Genomic DNA, 19,540 nt, shown 5'->3' on the forward strand with positions numbered 1-19,540 from the left:
TGCATTATATTATTGTAAAATATGAAGAACCAAATTTCCACATGTAGATCACACATTGCTAGCAGCAAATCCTTAGAAACTTTTTAAATGCTTTGTGGGAGCCATTATCTAACCTGGTACTGGATAAATAAACTTAGCCTTTTTTCGGAGGAGTTATGAATGGACTACAGTTGCAAAGCTTTTGGAGCATGCACAAATGCAGTCTAGTCAACATTGTAAATTTACATGGGAAGCTTTTCTAGATAAACCATGAAAAAAAGCCAAATCTGATTGGAGAGGTTTGGAAATTAGAGCACTGGATGTATCAGCATGTCCCTCTGCAGAGAGAGTCTTCTTTTATGATGTATCTAAGCAGGAATTTATACAGCTGTGAACATCAAGTGATAAATATTACAATTACAGCGCACAGTAAAACACTGAAGCAGTGAAATTTATGAAAAAGACTCATATTGTTCAAGCAACTCGACCACAACATAAAGAATGATATTCTGAAATATATTCTTTCTAGTCCTGTGAAATGTTTTAGACAAATGTCGATGGGATGCCATTTAAGTTACAAAGTGAAAAATAAATAGTTATTTTTCAAAAATGGAGATAATTTGTCTAAGTATTACTCATTCATTAATAGATGTCACAATTTCAAACTAAATATTTTTCTACAAACTAAATGTTTATCTATAAGCTAAATAGTTAGTAGCTATTGTCCCTTTGCACGTGACATCATGCTCTTCAGAACGCAGCCTGCTCTGTGGGCGTCAAAACAACCTATGAACCCTTAAAAATCTGTCAAAAAGCAGATAACAAGTTGCCTAATATCTCTTCTATAATTTCATTTTCTAAATGGTAATAGGATGCACAGACAAGGATGCAGCTGTCAATGTTAAAGACTGGCAGACCTTGGTGGGGATTTTCAGCAAACACTTTTTACAAGTTAACAAGATTAACATTCATATACTTTATAAGTAACTATGATTATAAAGATATCAAATGTGGCATTATGGAAAAGGTAGGCTTTAGTAACCATGGAGAATATACCATCATGTAACATGTATGTTAAAACCTGCTTAGCATTTAGTCTTTTATATGTTTTTAAGTTTCCTCCGGTGTAAGGAGAAATGCTGTCTGTGAACCCCAACCAGGTGTGCTTGACTCCATAGAGGCCATGGCTAACTTGACAAACACAACTTGGGAAAACAAGTTCCCATATAGCATAAATATTCATCTTTGAGCTAAATTTAGCTTCCAATAGAAAAGCTGGATCTTCCAAACCTCTTTATCCTCCTCCAAAGTTATTGTCTGTGGAATGTTTTAATCTCTTTCACAATGCTGAATAAAGAATTTCTTCAGCCATTCAGAACAAACACACACACACACATGTGTGTGTGCGTGCACCCAAGACGCACGCACACACACACACACACACACACACACAATTGTAAATGCCTTGGCTGGTATTCAAGTACAAGGTTCAATGTGAAGGATTTTTTGAATTCCTGTGAAATCATAGCAGTGGCCGACTGACTGGAACGACTAACGATTCTGAATCACCTTTCAGGAAGTAGGACAAATTCCACAACATTGGGCAACAGTGTACCCCAACTTCATGAGCTATCTATTTCAAATGAAATAATGGCCAAACAAGACAAAAAGCTTGTCTTGTTACTGACTGCAGCCAAGAGACACACAGAAAATACAACTCAGTGCAGCTATGAGACTTCAACAGAAAATACAGACACATCATAACAAGGTCAGTTAAAATGTTATCAGTGTTGAGGCTGGAAGTATCGTTCCTTGGTCCCTCCCTTCAATTCAAACAACCTTGACAAAGATTACAGAGCGAGAGTGAGAGCTACAACAGAGTGTCACCTGACCTCACTCTATAGGTATTACTTTACACAACAGGTTCATTCTCTGGTCAGACTAGCCTGGTAAAGCGCCATAAAAATTACACACAGACAAATATCCACGAAGATAGAAAAAAGTAGATTTTTTGGGGGGGGTTGGTTTATTTTGTCCACTTTTTCACACAACCAAGACAATAAATAAAAGACAGTCACTGAGATTATGATGTTTATAAATAAATAATGAAAAGTATGCTCAAAACAAGCACCAGAGAGTAGAAGAGAAGCTGTGACCAATACTAAAAGTATCCAGAAGGCAAGAATTTCTTTTTATCTTGGCAATTAATTTAATTTCTGATTTAGTGCCTTCATTACTTCTGTTTGTTTTGCATCACTTCAATTTTTCACCACCACACAGGTTGTTTCTGGTGGGAAATATTCTCACTGATTGGGGCAGTGATAGGGGTATCCTTCAGATGTGTTGTGATCTGTCTGTGCTACTCTGTCTAGACACGTATCCCTCAGCTATTCTCATAAATTAGCCTCAGTTTTAATCACCGACTGAGTTTATGTTTCGACACAGACCACACACTTGCTGAAAGTATGCCTATATTAGAAGGTTCGTGTCTGTTTTTGTCTAATGGATTTCTTCAAATCTGCTAGACCGAGACATATTTGAATAGTGTTTGAGGAGGTAATTATGAGGCTAAACCCCTGTGAAACTCCCATAAAGCTGTTTTTATTCTTTGAAGCGAATTTCTAGCTCCTGAGCCATCAGAAATGGCTTCAGGTTTAAAATGTTTTTGTTATGACAACTTGTCATTAACCAAGAAATCATCTGACATAAATTGCATGACCAGGTTAGTCCATCAATGGATTTTTCTTACCTGATGGGACTTGGACATTCCAAAATGATAGTACCAAGCCTTATTGAGCTTAAATTATGGATCAGTCACCAGAGCCAGATTGGGAATCTTTAGGATGTTCTGGAGATGACTTTGTGCAGGTGAAAGAGGTTTTTTCCTATGATTTCTTTTCTGAATGCTCTAAAATACATAAAAACTTTTTCCACCTAACTTTTCATATTGGGCAAAAAGGATTTGGAGGTCAAAACAAACTCTAAGTAGCTGTTTAATTTGGCTTGTCTCCAGCAGTGTGCTTGAGACCATCTGGTCTGTCAGAGCAGCATGTGCCACTAGAACATATCCACCCAGAAAAAGTCACACATAAATACATCCTAAGTCATAACCCTCGTGTCTACAGCAAGAATGCAAGAACGGAAGAAAAAGTCACAGTCACTCATCAGAGGCACAATTCAAGGTGTCAGAGGGCTGGACAGAACTTCTGCTTCTTTGGCTGCTCTATACTCACAGAGTAAAGATTGTTCCAGGTATCTGCACCAACATTCTTTGAACTAAAGTCCAACTTTATTGGACTTTACCAGTATAAGTGTCATTAAAGTTCACTGCTTCTATCTGTACACAAATGCAGCCTTCTTCTATCCAGTTAAAGATTAATGTAAAAGCTGAAAGAAAAGACAAGTGTGTGCAGGTGAGTATGATCAGGTGAGCTCAGGTCTTCAGATTTGATCATGTGTTCTTCAAGAGGACACATGCAATGTTCAACTCATCAGGTAAAACACATTAAAACACATCAGCATCAACATCAGTATCGACCGAAGGGTGAAGGGAGGAAGTTGACCATGTGGTATTTGTTTGGTCATATAACAGTGGTTAATATGTATTAAGGATGCATTAATATATATAACATATGTAAATATTGGTTGTTGTTCATAGCAGCATTAATATCAGACATCAATACTGAGCCAAATTTTCATATCAATGAATCCCTAATCAGATCATCTTATCTTTACCTCTGAACAGAACATCCCAACACAGTCTCCATATGCAGTCACACAAAGATGAGGTTTAAGAGCAAACCTAAAATAATGACAAGCATTTATGAGTGCAACTCACCCAGCACCAGAAGGCTCAAATGAATCATTTTGATGGGCATCTTAATGGCCAACAGGATGGAAATCTGACTGTCTCTCTGTCTGCAAAACACACAAATAAAGCAATAAAGTAAATAATACAAAGAAAAAAAGGATAAGGCAAGTGAAGGTATTTTTTTTATTATTCAGAGTTGCTGAAACCAGTTTGTGGTATGAGATAACATGAATGTATATTAAAATGCAAAAAGTGATGAGATGACCCATATATTATCATCCTTGCAGGGGGGATGGAGGGCTAACGTCGCTTTCTGAAACATTGGGTGAATTATCATTGGTACCGCCTGGACAGAAAGCTCATCCATCACACAGTAACACTGAGATGCACAAGAAAAACAGCCATGCACTCACTAATAGCGGAGGACTATTTAGAGAGACCAATTAACTGTAGGAAGAAGGAGGAGGAGATGCGCTTTTGGTCTCTCAGGCTGTTCTGCACAGCTGAATGGTTGCCATGGAGCTTAAAGATTTCTCAAATATAAATGAAAGGAAAAATGCAACATTTCATGTCTGATTTTGATGAGGGAATGACATTATAGCATGATGTAACGCTCAACAAAGTCTATTTTACATGTTACTGCCCCTTTAAATGGATTTGAACTGAACTAAATTGAAAAAGGACATAAAACTGTATTTTACTCTTGATCAATGAAGAAACATAAATTTTGATCTCGAGCAAAATCAAATTACAATGTATTCTAAATCAGTCTTATGTCCAAAATGCAGTCATTACTTTAGGTTGTTTTATGTAGCTTAAAGCTTCCTGATTGTGACAGCAGAAATAAAGTAGACCACTCCTTAATTAGAGTGACCCTGTTGTAAACTCTACCTCCCCTCCTGCTAAACACACTGTGAGTGAACAGCATCAGGGTCAAAGAATGACAGAACCTGTCTGTGATAATAGGCACCAGAGGCTCCAGAGCCATAATCCCATTATGATATCTCCATGTTTCTATAGTTCCTTTAATTAAACAACAGAGATTAGTCGAGATATACCATTTGATATAATAACTGTTCAAGCCAGTAGCTAAGAAAATGAAGTCAAAACAAAAAACAGTTGCTCTGTGAAAACACTATTGTTAAATTTTAACAGCTACATGGTTAAAAGTTTACAGTTTAGCTCCACGTGACATAAAGGAGTGGCGACAGCACCAGGTCAGGTTTTAACCCTGAACTCACAGCATCAAGCTGCAGAACTGACAGGAATATGGAAGGTTTAGCAGATCTCCAGATAAACATCAGCAACGAATGAGAGCATACTCACACAGCGGCGGGTCACCCCACTCTGCCCTGCGTGGTCAGGAGCTCTCCCTGTGTGTCTCTGCAGCCCACCGTAGGTTCTCTTCAGCCTATGGTCTACCAGTGCACGTGTGCAGGTCCTGGAACCCGGTATGCGTGCATTTACGCGTGCATGAACATGCGCCCCAGAATGTGTAAAACCAACTTCAGAGCATAACTGGTGGCAGCAATGTAAAAACAGAGGGAATGCTGCTAGCCAATGGGAGCACAGGGTACCGGACGGGACACCCCCACCCACCCGGCTTGTCACTGGGGCACAGGCGGTGAATGGGGGCCTATTCTTATTCTAATTTCTCTGTCAGTCTCTGGGGCACTGCCTGAAAGAGGGGAACGGTCTCCAGGCCTTTGGAATGCACCACCCTTTTCTTTGGGACACTCGGGCAGAGGAGGCTTGTGAAAAACAGAGAAAGGAAGTGAAAGGATGAGAGGAACAGAGACTAAAAGGAGGAGGAGAAACTAAAAGCAAAACTAGAATTAGAGAACATAAAAAGAAGAATTACACTTCTGAGGCCAACGAAGGTGAGCCTCAGCCACAGTCTCAAGTCTTTTAGAGCTTCCAACAGGTTTTACATTTGACTCCATCCATTGTCTTATTTACAAATCTGCCCAGGTTCCAACAAGAAAAGTACTTCCACAGTCTAATGCTGCCAACGTCATCAGTCATTGCTGATTTTGTATGTCCAGGTTGATATGCATTCTTACTTTATTTAGTGTTTGCCTAAGTTATATGAGGTTGAACCTCTCTAGTTACAGGTCAGTTAGAATTACTTATTTTATTTCAATTTTAGAGATTTTTTTGAAATTGTCCTTGAATTCAAATATTTTCATACATTTGGTGAGCATTAAGGATGAGTGTCTTAAACTGTATGACTTGGGTCAAACGTTCTTGGTTCTCTTCCACAAACCTCTGTAAACAGGTAGTTTCATCTATACATTCTGCCACAACCAGCCTTTTGAAGACACTCATGATCTTGTTTTGGCCCGAGATAACAATTAGTTTGACACCCCTGTCATAGAGACTGAAATGCCTCCTTGCCATCACCTTAATCTTTAGCCCCATTCACAGTCTTTATCAGTTAACTGAGGGTAACTGTCCAGGAAATATAAACAGTTGTAACTTAAAGTATGTGAGTTCAAGAAACAGCTGGCTGAATTCACATGTCAAATAATTTTGCTTAATTATTCTTTGTCACTTACATGAAACAAAGTTAACCTGAACACCCAGTCTGAAAGCAAGGTCAGCTCTTTACAAATGTCAGAGAGTTGCTGCTTCAAGCTACACAAAACCAACAAAATAAAGACTAAACAGTCAAAAAATACATCATTTATTGCTCTTTAAGTTTAGCATAATCATCAATAACAAAAAGTTGTTGCAGATCACCTGAGCTGTCTGGTAAACACCAAATCTGTTGAAGTCAACTGCATGAACTTGGTTAGATGAATTGATTAGACTGGTGCATGTTTGTTTACATGTGTTTAGCATATTGCAATATATGTTGTTGCAATGCATCATGTTGTGGGTGTGCGATTAAGCAGAAAACTGGGGAAAAAAACAGAACAAAGCAGCACATTCTGCTCTGTAGCGATGTGACCTTTGGCATCGATTAAAGTGGGACATGGAGGCTCAATGTGTCACTGAGCAAACACACAGGAGGAGAGAGAAGCTGTCTACACAAGCTCTGCACATTAGCAATGGAATTATCTCAGCAGTGAAGTTTTATGTTTCAACAATATATGAGGTGGCCTCAGGCCTCATTCAGAGACACTGCAGTAACAAATCTTAGGAGTTTTTAGTTGAGGGCTAAGCTGTATTTCTGCAATGCCCATCCATCCATTGAGTGTCTACACAGGTTGTACCTGCAGGGTAGCGTGGGGGGCCGCTGCCTAACTACAGCGGTCAATGGGTGAGAAGTGAACTCCCAGTAGGGCAGGAGAAGCGGCTCTATCATTTATTGATGTTATTTGCGGATGTTGTTTGTGCGTCAGATTTACATACAAATACACAGATTCCAGTTCTGGACTGGACCATAAAAAAAAAAAAAAAAAAAAAAAAAGCAAATAGCAAATTCACAAATGTAACACCTTAATATTTATGTAAGTACCTAATCAAAAGTAACTCATGGAAGTCCCACCCCTACATTTAAAGGGGCAGTATCATGTAAAATTGACGTTTTTGATCTTAATTACATTTTCATTCCTTCATTAAAATCATACCTGAATGTTGCCTTGATTCTTTTATGCGTGTTTACAAAATCCTTCAATCTCCATGGCAACCATTCAGCTGTGGAAAACGTCTTGGTGTATTGATCACAGACTTCCTCAAACTTGCAGTCTTCAAGCTTCTGAGCTTCTGCCTTGCAGAGCAGCCCCTCCCCTCTGCAACTCACTCCTTTAGCTCCTTCAGACTAGCCGGTAGCAATTAGCAGAACTGCACATCTGCTGATCGTTGTACAAGCTACTTTTCAACTAAATTCTCAAGGAAGGGTTAATAGAAGAGCCATGTGATGACTTCCTGAACGCAGAGTGCCAAAAAGAGCAGAAGTTTCTAAAAGAGACAGAAGCCCAATTTTATTTTATTTTAAGTCATATTTGATATACACAGCATTTTCATAACAACTCACAGTAACATAGTTCCTTGGTTGTACAATAAGATTATACTATGTACCTGGAAAATACATAACACTGCTCCTTTAACATATTGGTCAAAAAATGCATTATGAAGAGGACAAAAAACATGAATATGTCGCGTCTAAATACAAGTGCAAGATCTATGATCTTCTTAACAGTTCGTTATAAATTACATCAAAACCATGTAAAATGTGTTGCCTTAAAAAGCAGCTCACATACTTGTGCACAGAATGAATGACCTTAATGACTGAACTCAAGTTTTTATTCTGAACATTCTCCTTTACATAAATAAGTAATTTATTCTAAATCAGAAGCATACATGTCACAAATGTTGAGTTTTCACAGTGCCTACTCGTGTAATATTTGCAATGTAAGAAAATAACGACTAGTAAAGCAAGTGGTGGACAGCAAAATAAACTGAAGACCATTTATTTCACTGTGTGTAGGCTAAACCTTTAATCGACAGAATAATATATAAAAGTATGGAAGATGACACTAAGACATCAACATTACAACATTACAAGAACACCAGGTTTCATTCTGGGAACTTGAGCAAGAAGATGAAGCAAAAATCAGTTGAAGGTTCAATATCATAGTGGTGGCATCTGCTTACGCATCTGCAGACGCATCTGCAGATGCATCAGCAGACGCATCTGCAGACACGGGCTCAGACAAAGCAAGCTAATCTCAAGTCTCTAGTCCAAACAAACCACAGGCACCACATCCATAAACAGCATAACCCGATAAAGTTGGCTTTGTGTGCGTCTCTCTCTTCTGAGCTTGTCTGCAGACTTAGCAGATGAATGTACTGAAAATACTCTGCAACTGAAGAAACTGCCAAGGTATGGTAAAACAAGGCTGGGCAGGAAGTGGGATCAAATCCTACAGATGAGATCATACTGGAAGTTTGCCCTTTTCTTTTTTTATAGGATGATGACTCAATTCCCTGGAAACCTTTAGCTTTTTCTCCATTGCATACAATTAACACAGAGACATTGATATTTCCAGTTGCTACCTGAATTATTTTTGACAATAGTAAATTCTGCTTAAAAAAGACAACTCTGATCATTTTGTCTTTGTTATTTAAAGGGGCAGCACATAGTGCCAGTTTATAGCACAATCTAGTAACTATGTTTACTTCAGTTGTGATTAAAATGTTCTAAATATCAAATATAACATAAATGAATTTTGATTTCTTCATTTAACACATTTAAATTGGGTCTCTGTCTCTTTAAAAAAAAATGCTTTTCTTCTTGAAGCTCTGCCTTCAGGAAGTCATCACAACGTGGCTCCACTATTAAACCTTTAACAATATTTTTACCAGCTTTTCACTGAGAAGTAAAATGAGCTCAGCGGATGTGCAGTTTCACCAGGTGTTTGCTAATTGCTGCTGGCTAGTCTGAAGGTGCTGAGTTGGGGAGTTGTGGGTGAGAGGCGCGCTGTGAGGTGGCTGCTTGGAAGCTTGGAAACTGCAGCTCTGAGGAGAAGCTGTGCGTCAAAGGTGGTACTCAGTGTCCCCAGGCATTTTGTACAGCTGAATGGCTTCCAAGCCTAAAAGATTTCTCAAATTTGCCATGAAAGAATCAAGGCTATACTCCCAGTATGTTTTTGAAGAGGGATTTAAAGCTCAAAAAGTACATTTTACATACTGCCCCTTTAACAGTAAATTCTGGTATGTAGTGGCTCCTTTTTTTCCACATATACTGTGTGACGTCACCTCTGCTCCTAATATCAAGAAATATTATATTAAAATCAATCAAATATTTAGACTGCTGTTAATTAATCCAAGCTAAAATCTCAATCAGCTGAAATAAAATTCAGCAGGTCGAAGTTTTGTAGAAATAAGATATCTAAAATTGGACATTTAGACAAACTAAACTAGTGTATTTCTAACCGACAAGAACACAAGATGTTCTTGTGTTATAACCAGAGACATGTGCATCAGAAGTGTTCATCCATCAACTTTCAAAAAAATATGAGCCACAAGAGCCACAAAAACCTTGGAGATAAAATAAAAAGATGAGTTCATGCATAACTATTATTACATACATGGTACCGCTGCTTTCACTGTCCATTAACAAAAGAAAAGAAAAAGAATGAATGACAAACATGACATTCACTGAAGACAATCACCTGAAGTATGGCATTAAAGGTTTCCTAGAAACAAACTGTCATCTGAAAGCAAACAAAAAAGAAAGAAAAAAAAAACACAGGCATCCATCTGCTTTTCCCCATCTCCACAACATCACAACTAAGGAAAACCAATAAATTACTCTTTCAAGCTTCCATTAATCAATTTACCCAGAAAATGTATTAACATATTGCTTTTGTCTTCTGTTGGACATCTTGGGAAACATACAAAAGGATCATTCAGAAAGCATCAAACTGCCTAAACCAGTGATGTCCAAACTGTCAAAAAATTTGCAAATTTAAAATACTCAGAGGTCTTTTAGATGAAAAGTGCAATATCTCCAATAAAACAGATCAGAAAAGAACAAATGATTGTAGGTCTGAAAAACTGTGTCGCACATTGGTTTTAATAAAGCGGTACAGTCTATTATCTTTCTGGGTCACACGTTTTTTCTATTTTATGGATCAACAAGTTGCTGTCAATATATTACCAGCAGTAAAATCAACAACTTTCTCTGCTAAGGACCTTATTAAATATATTTACGGAATGGGTATGCCAAAATTGGTCAAACCAACCAAACCCTTTCAAAAACCTGCTCAATGCCTCTCCTTTGGTGGCGCTGCACCAAGAACCTCAGGAAATGACATGAAAACCTCTGACGAAGACACTGAGCTCAACGTCTTTATTCACTACATGAAAACAAATTTGAGCAGCGTAAAATTTTAGCAATTGTAGGATTGCATTTTGTCTTTCTACAGATTAAAAACATTTGTTCCAACATCAAAAAGATAAACATGGACATGTTGCATGTCTCACGTTCACACATTGCTAAGTAACATGTGCTACGAAGGTAGGACATGTTTAACATGTTAAATATGACACAAAAATATAAATAGCAGACAAACGTAATTATTTTCTGTCAAACAACAATTACACACTACTTACGGACAAAGATACTTGAGATTTGAAGAAAGGTTCAAACATTGTCTCTCTGCCTTATTGCAGGCCAAAAACCTAACTTACAGTAGAACAACAGAAAATCAATACAAACTTCTCTAAGAAATCTTCCAAGTATCTCAATAGGAAGACCATGAGCCGTTTATTCTGCTTGTGCTAAGCTAACATGCTTGCTTTGATTGTATTTAACCAGAATGCCCTGAATGTCTTGCCGATGGAGCGGTCTATTAATAATAGTATTTCGTATAAACTTCAAAGCCCCAGATCACACTCTGGACTTTCCTGGTTTAAGATGACATCTTTCAATGTAGAAGAGAAACAACTTCAAACCAAGTTCACCTGCTGGATGAAGGAGATCCTCCTTATCGGAGGCAGAGTCCAGCCTCCCCACAGAGGAAATTCATCTCAGATTTTTTGGAAACCTTTGTCCAAAGTGAAGCCATTTTGGATAAAAAGATGGGCTAGAGAACCATGAGCTTCGCCATGTCATTATTACAGAAAAAACGACAGAAAGAAACAAAAAAGGAGAAAATAAAAAGGGCGTGGACCACCCAAACACAGCGCAGCTAGATAAATATTTCAGTTTAGAAAAAGTGCCGACAAGAAAAAAGCTTTCCTTCAAACATCTTCCTAATCCTCTGCACACATCGATGGATCACTTCCTCGGAGCCAAAGGAAATCCAATAATTCTGTTTGGATGGTTGCTTAATGTCTGCTGGCATCATATAGCCTAGAAGGGCTATGTAAGAGAATTTAAAGATTTCAGAGAGAGTTTAGTCTCTCACTGAGCTGCACACAGTCATTTCCCTTGGAACTTCAAAGAAAGAAAAGTATATCTAACATCTCCTTCCGCTACCCACAAAACCTAATCTATGCACACAGAAGAACTTTTACAGATTAACATACAGTATTTAGGAGGGATGTTCTGAAAGAAGGAGGAGAATTTAGTGACAGATCATAGACAAGATCACCACCAAGAAATTCTTAATTATATTGCATTCCATTTGTATGAAACCAGTCATTTCAATAACACTCCCCCTCTGTTATGCCACAGCATTTATGACAAAGCCTGTCATGAATGATAAGCTTGTTAGCATAGCCACACCGGACAAGTGGGTTTCCTGTAACGGTAAGTTGTTCTCCACCATTAGCAAATTTAGCAGTATGTACTTGAGAATGACTGACAACACTAAGACCCTCCTCCAGGCTGATTGGTGCATTTTTTCAGACGGCAATAATAGAACTGTTTTAGTTTATTGTTTGTGTGAAAAGGTTACCACTGCACTGAAAATGAAACTCTGGATCTCATGGAACAAGGGGCTGGTTTTTGCCAAACTAATGTGAAATAAACACAATAAAATATCACAATGCAGTAATTTGAGAAAAGCAGCTGTTACTGCCCATCACTCTGGGAGGTTTTGAAAAGCCATTTAAAAAACAATGAAGTTCCAAGACTCGTCTGGCATGAATTATGTTCATTGCACCCAAATGAACCACAAGACCTCTGGAACAATACCTATTGAACAGATGAGACTAAAGGAAGGTGTGGCTAAAATGAACAGCAGAAAATCCATCATATGAGCTCAAACACTTTAAGCCCATTGTCCAGTATGGTGGTGGAGGGATGGTGATTTGGGATTGTTTTGCAGCAACATGACATGGGTACATTTCAGTCATTGAGTCAACAATAAGCTCCTTTATATAGTCAAATGTGTGGCCAGTTGTCCTACAAGTAAAGCTCAGCCTAATTTAACATCAGACCTATCAAGATACTGAGGTGGGATCTTACCAGAGCTTTGGAGATGAAAGCATTTCAGAAACTATTTTTATTTATGAAACTTCCTTAGCTTTCATTGTGGTATCTAAGACAATATAGTCAAAACCCAGCCAAAACCCAGCCAACAGGTGGTCTACATACATTAGAGCAGCCTGTCTGAAACAGTTACTGCTTATCTCCTGCACATGAGCAGTTGAACCGCTTCTCAACCTTTCAGAGATCTAGGCTGGACTTGATCGGAGTGGTAGGGTCACAAACCAGATCCCTGAGCTGATTAAAGCCGCACTAAGCCCTGCACAGCCACACAAACACGCCTCAGTACCCAGAGAAGTTGGTGAAACAAACTTTGCAAGGTACAATATGACATTCTATTCAAATAAATGATCTTTTCATTAAAAGGAGAATTTAAAATTTACACTAATTGTACAGATAATGACTTGAAATACCTTTAAGATAGAAAATAACTGCCGCTTTTTGTGGTGGTAGGAAACTGTTTCAGCAACATGAATCCATCTACACTGTAAAAAAGGAACCTCAGGGGTTATCACATTAACAAAAGAATATCATGTACTGTTAACTAAATAATTGCATGTTTGAGCCAAAAACATGATACAATCATGTTGCATAAACAAGATATTCCACAACTTCAACGTTTATAAAATTGAATCATGTTGAGCGAACATGATTCATTATAGTCAGACCGATCCTATGCTGAAGACCACGAGTGAGATCACGCGATATCACGCAAGTTCACGCAAGATTACGGGAAATCACGGGATATCACGCGAGAATACGCAAGACAATCGTTTTTTTTCTCGCAAATGGAATAAAATGTATTCAAGGTGAGATAACGTGATTCAATTACGTCAGCTAGATCTTCCGCCAAAAAAAAAGAACGTCGGGGCGTATTACATTAACAAAAAAATATCATGTACCTTTCACACAATAATGTTGGGTTTGAAGCGAAAACGTGATAAAATCATGTTGGATAAACAAGATATTCCACGACTTCACATTTATAAAATTGAATCATGTTGAGCTAACATGATTCATTATAGTTAGACTGATATTGTGCTGACGACAAACGAGTGAGATCACGGGATATCACGCGAGAACACGCGAGACAATCGGTTTTTTCTCTCAACTGGACTAACGTGATTGAATGACGTTATCTCAACTTGAATACATCTAATTCCTCAAGCTCCCAGGCCTCTACCAGAGGCCTGGGAGCTTGAGGGTCCTGCGCAGTATCTGCGATACTAACAATATTCAATATCAATATTTGTCAAAGTTAATCTAATAAAAAAAAACACAGTGACGTCAGTTCCAAAGCGCTATTGTGTCAGACTCATCTCCCGCTGAAGAGGATCCAGCGACATCAAGAGATTACGGAAAATCACGCGAGATAACTGGCTTGTTGGGTTTTTTCAAGGGCAGAGGGGAGATTCCTGGCGTGCATCTACTTAATTTGAAGAAGGTAAGAGTCAAACTATTTTCATCCAAATCCATATAAAAATATGTAACTTAAAATTTCTCTACCATTTGCACCATTTTCTACTTGTTCCATACTTGTGTCACATTATTTCATGTTCTGTAGATTAAGTCGGTTAGGTTAAGGCAGATAGCTTTTTGTTTACATTTATCGCCGCACCATGTTAGGTACATTCTGTGCGAAAAACTCTGCAGAGCCATATGTAGTGTAAGGGTCACAAAGCTGCTGCCAGAGACACAAATGGACCCCAGAAATGTCACAGTTTTGCTCCTCCTGAGCTCCTGGAGGTTTAGAGGATTTTTAACACACGGATCTAACATCAGTCTATTTCTAACTATTTTAATTCTATTTCAGTAATGTTACTATGGAGGTAAATGTAGATACACACACTTTGGTACCTTTCTATCATCATCGAGATTCTTAATTAATTATGGTAATAAAAAGTCCTACATTTCAGTCGGTGAAACCTGCAGAAAGCATTGCTTTCTGAGCTTTGTTAAATACCTGTTAGTTATGGATTTCTAGTATATTTTGTCGGGCTAAAACTCTCAATGGATTATCCATTATTACAGACTTGAGCTTTCTATTTTTTTTCTTTAAAATACATATTCCTCTGCTGTAAAGATGTTGTTTTTTTTTGACTCTTCTTTGTTGTCCCCAAATAATTGTAGCTCAGAAACAATATTGAAGTTCATTGGTTTAATTTTGAAATGTTGATGTTTTTTGTGTTGATTGTTTGTGCTCATTTTGACCTTTGTTACTATTGCTTTCTACCATGTTCAATTCACCATTGTTCTGCACATATGTGCTTGCATGTGTCCAGTGGTTATATTCATGAGGCATTCAAGGGACTTGTACTAAAGATACAACTCAGTTCAGTATGAATTGCATATTTTAATGGCTGAAAAATATATCTGATCTCTTTCAGAACATCACCTGTCTGTAATCCACCTGCGTAAGTACTGGTCAACGGGCTCATCAGCTATCAAGTTATAGATTTCAGTGGCTAATAGTAAGTTTTGCCAGATCTAAAGTGACTGAATGTAGTGTTAGAGAGCTTATAAAGCTAGAGTTCAGCTAAACATTTATTTGGCCAGTCTGTTTTATTTGTCTTTATTTGCGTGGGGATGTGGAAATGTAAGGAGTGTAGTCTCTCTCTGTCTCGTAGATATGACCTGTTAAAACATTTTACACTTAAACACCGGCATATGCGACGTTATCCATGCCCACACATAGACTGTCCATGTACTTGTAAGACATGGAATGCTTTGCATATTCACGTAAGTAGAAGGATATAGACTGTGTTGACCATTCTGTACTTTTCACATATTTCTTTTGGTGATATATTCATGTCTTTATTTAAACATCTAACAGCTTCAGTTAGATGTTTAAATGAGATGTTAAACTCAATTTTAGTCATGGCATAATGAAGGGATACTAACAATTTTAAATATCTTTCAAATAGACTGCAAGCCACTGATCACTTTTGTTGTGACTTCCTTTGAATGTAGCTATGTTTTCAAGTGTGTGAACCTATACTGTGGAGTTTTGAGATTGTTCTCATTGTTTTTTGATCTGCATATTTAGGAAGACACTGCTGAGGTCAGACGAGAGTGCATCCTCAAAGGTCTGTGTGTACCTAAATGAAGATCCAGAGAAGCTGGTGAGGGAGTACATGGTATGTTAAATTCTCTTTGTGTTTACAATAGAACTCCTAAGAGTTGTTAAAATACTTTCACCAACTAAGGTCCATGAGTGACTCAATCAATGTCAGTCTTAATTTATTTATTTAATTACATGTGAATTGTCTCCCCCCCAATACCCTTCCCTAACTCCCTTAGGACGTTGATGAATGAAATGGCCAAAGCCGAGACTGTCCTCGGAATCGTCATTTGAGCAGAGGGTGCAGAGGCTGCTGATGCACATCTGGATGTTGGGATTGTCCTGGAGGAGGTGGAAGTTATGAACAGCTTGGGCAGTGTATCTTCTGCAATAGTGATGCTGCTGGGACTAATCTACGCACTAAACTTGAGCTACACTCAAGTTTAGTGCGTTCAGCACTCAACTTGCTCAGTAACTCAAGCATACCTTTGAAGTAATACAGAAAATAATAATGAAATTGGATGGAAAGAACTTATCAAAGAAAGCACAAGTTCTCAATATGAAACTCACTGCTAAGTTGAGTAAAGTTTCATATGGAAAATGAGTGTTTAAAGTCTGCAGTAGAAAAGATTTATATTGTTACAGTTCTCTAAGTTGAGCAACTATACTGACATGTTTTATGTTGTAAAGAATTGGCTGGGAAATGAAACTGTAACCTTTTTGTAGTTGTTTTCTATTTCAATGTCCAACTCAGCTGTGTTTTGTGCTGTGTAAAAAAACGATGTATAACAATTCTGAAAATACAATTGTGTTGTACCTTTTCTAATTGTTGAGTGTTCTTCCTACACTTTCACCTAGTGCTATCTTAAAATGCTTGATTAACGCTTGAAAATATGTCTTTGAATTAATATCATGAAATAATGGAAAGGATTTCCACATGATTAACTAGCTGTCTTTTAGCATGAAGCATATTTGTTGAGCTAACTTGCTTTTAGTGAGTTGGACCTACTGATCATCAGTAGTGTGAAGGTACCACTGTAAAATAAGGTGGTTTCAACTAGATTTACATTCATCTTAATGAAGTAACATCAATGATTTGGTCCTAAACATTGCAGATTAGTTGGGTGGGCTGTATTGCATTACACTGGGTCACGCTATAGTAACTGAGTTAAAGGAACCTTTAAAGCATATGTTGAGCCAACACATTTCATTGAATTTGAATAACCTTAATGAATGGAGTAGAGCCAACTCATTTGATTTACAATCATCCATTGCATTACCATAATTCTGGTTAAGCCAACATATTTGGTTTTAAATTAGAACAACCTTAATGAATTATGTTTTGCCAACTCATTTTGTTTATATAAGAATAACCACATATATTACGTTGAGCCAACATGTTTGATTTAGAATCACCCATTGAATCACCATTGTAACAAGTTGAGCCAACACATTTGCTTACATTGGAATAATCTTAATAAATTAGGTTGACCTGACACATTTGCTTTAAATAGGAGTAACACAAGTACATGGTGCTGAAATAAAGCAAAGTAATCAGGTGGAAATCCTTTCCATAATTTTTTTATGTTCATCCAATGACTTATTTTTTTCAGTGTAGAGAAGCACAACCTAACACCAACACTTTGGTTTTTTTAGTGACCTGTTTAAGCAGAACATATTCCTCAAATTATCTGGTACACCTGCTTTTTGATGACTTATTAAAGAATTTTTTATTTCTTGTGGCAATGTTGGGGAGTTTCTCTGGTGATGAGGTGAGCAGAAGATGTTTAATGTTGCTGTAGCTGCAGATAATCCAGCTGCATGAAGACACAGCAACAGGACAGACAATTCAAAGGTTTCATTCTCCTGAATGTATTGAGAACTGTCTTGCTACGGATTACTCTGAAAAAAGTCCTGATATATTTTATTCCTAGAGGTGGATGAAACACATTACTGTATTCAGGAGAACAAGCGGAGACTCGATATAAGTTGTTCTTGAGGAAATGAAAGCATTCCTGATGTTTTTTGGACTTCACGATTAGGGTTAAGGTTTCACAATCAGGCTTTACTTTTTCCTTAAGGACAGATGGCTTTACAGCAAGATATATATATATTTAGTTATTGTATCAAATGGTATATCTTTTATGATTTTAATTCACCAACTTAGAGTATTTTGTGCAAATTAATCAAAATCACATTTGAATATAGCTTGTACTTTACCAAAAAACAAAAAAGAGAGGTGAAAACTTTCTCAAAGCACTGTAACTATTACTCAAAAATGCTTATAAAGGTGTGAAGCAGAAAAATACAGCATATTTTATGATAGTGAGTTATATCTCTCCTTGTTGAGATTATTCTGTTAGTATGCAGTACTTGCATCACCACAAAAACAATTCTCAGACTATGTGCTTTAATTTTATGGCTGTACTTGGGAGTTTTGTTGTATTTGGTTATGATCTGAAGAAATAGCTCTCAATGTCCAGAGGTGTAAATACTTTAACCCCACCAGGAATATAACTGATTTCTCTTCATGAAGGCCCACAGTCAGTAGATCTAAGCCACAGAATCATCCTGCTCTTCCCAGCGGTCTGTTCATGTTGTGCATGTTGTGTTTCCTGGATATCACACAGTAACAAACAATATGACTGATAGAAAACTAAAACTAAAACCAGAAAACTCACCTGTTCTGCTGTGTGTTGGACCCCTCTGCATCAGCCAGCTGGGCAAAAAACACACAGTCAAACTTTTTTTCTTTTGCTTTTCTGTCTCTTACGCACACAGAAACTCACTCTGTTCCACACACTCCGACATGCCCCGTCCCGCCGCGGCAGCACGCCAGTGTGAGCTCAATCTCCGGTTCCGCTGCGGAGGGGAAGGTGGAGGGATGGGCCCCCACTGCAGGAGGAGGGCCCATCGGTTCGTCAGGTAGGCACCACCCACGATCATGCCGAGCCCACTGACCTCAATCATCTGCAGAAATTCATTGGTGCTCAACCAGAACCAGTCTTTTTTTCAGTTTTTGAACTTGAACTTCTGAGGAGAGATATAAACTTCTCTCCTCAGAAGTTTATATATATTTCATTGAAGAAGGCTTGACAATAGACTCAGATCAACAAGAACAGCACTTAAAGTAACTAAAGAATAAACCTAACTAGAAACACTATAAAGGATTGAAAATAAGGAAAGCAATGAGACAATTCCAATTACATAAAAGACCTCAAATAATAAGGGCTAAACTAAAGTGAACTAAAACATGAAGCTAAATAAAATGAAAAGCAAAACCAACCCAAAAACCCAGAGTTCTGACAAAAAGAGTAAATTGATATAAACCACAGAAAGCTGTCACTGACAGCAAGAATGAAACAATTTGTGAGCCAGTTAACTTATTTTTCCAATTGTCATTAACATACTTCTACAAATACCCATAACACTGAGCATTTGCTTTTAGATTTGATCTGACTGGGTTCGTTTTCACATGTTCAGATTATGTTGATCATGTGTTCAACATAACCTGAGATGTCAGTGATCACAGCATTCAGCCATGGTTAGGTTTAGGTTAGGACGATGTCTTGGCTCATCACGGAGAGGATTTGCACCCTGGGAATTATCAAGAGACGATGACAGTCTCCATCACTGAGCTCATTATGTGGAGCCAGCCAGCTCAGCTGATATCCTGTTTCTCTGTCCAGCGGCTGCCTATAACATGACAGGTTCCTTCGCTCACAAAAGGTCCCTGTGTGTTTATGTGCTTCAAAGTCCGGTGGGTTTAGTTCTTGACTTACACATGATCCGACTGTTGTTT

General features: G+C 37.9%; 1 protein-coding gene and 1 long non-coding RNA gene across 4 annotated transcripts in view; one reads left to right on the forward strand and one right to left on the reverse strand.

The window, feature by feature from the left end:
- Nucleotides 1-18,578, reverse strand: part of lamb2l (laminin, beta 2-like) — a 61,632-nt gene extending 43,054 nt beyond the window's left edge. Inside the window, exons 1-3 of one of the 3 annotated variants that reach the window (XM_055048314.1) lie at nt 18,528-18,578; nt 18,420-18,457; nt 3,818-3,897 (exon numbers count right to left, since the gene is read on the reverse strand). In XM_055048314.1, the coding sequence (XP_054904289.1) occupies nt 3,818-3,857 (40 nt within the window). In that variant the 5' untranslated portion in view covers nt 3,858-3,897; nt 18,420-18,457; nt 18,528-18,578. Of the gene's footprint in view, nt 1-3,817; nt 3,898-5,116; nt 5,291-7,365; nt 7,516-18,419; nt 18,458-18,527 lie in introns of those variants that run through there. The other 2 variants (XM_055048316.1, XM_055048315.1) reach the window with 2 other exon arrangements.
- LOC129371635 (uncharacterized) lies at nt 13,748-16,559 on the forward strand. The gene is made up of 4 exons (XR_008607174.1): nt 13,748-14,121; nt 15,065-15,091; nt 15,724-15,814; nt 15,978-16,559. It is a non-coding gene; the product is annotated as an uncharacterized LOC129371635 (long non-coding RNA).
- Nucleotides 18,579-19,540: the final 962 nt, after the last annotated feature.

The sequence above is a fragment of the Poeciliopsis prolifica genome, unplaced genomic scaffold (genome assembly GCF_027474105.1).
Source record: "Poeciliopsis prolifica strain line A6 unplaced genomic scaffold, Auburn_PproV2 SCAFFOLD027, whole genome shotgun sequence".
In the NCBI taxonomy this organism is placed as follows: domain Eukaryota; kingdom Metazoa; phylum Chordata; class Actinopteri; order Cyprinodontiformes; family Poeciliidae; genus Poeciliopsis; species Poeciliopsis prolifica.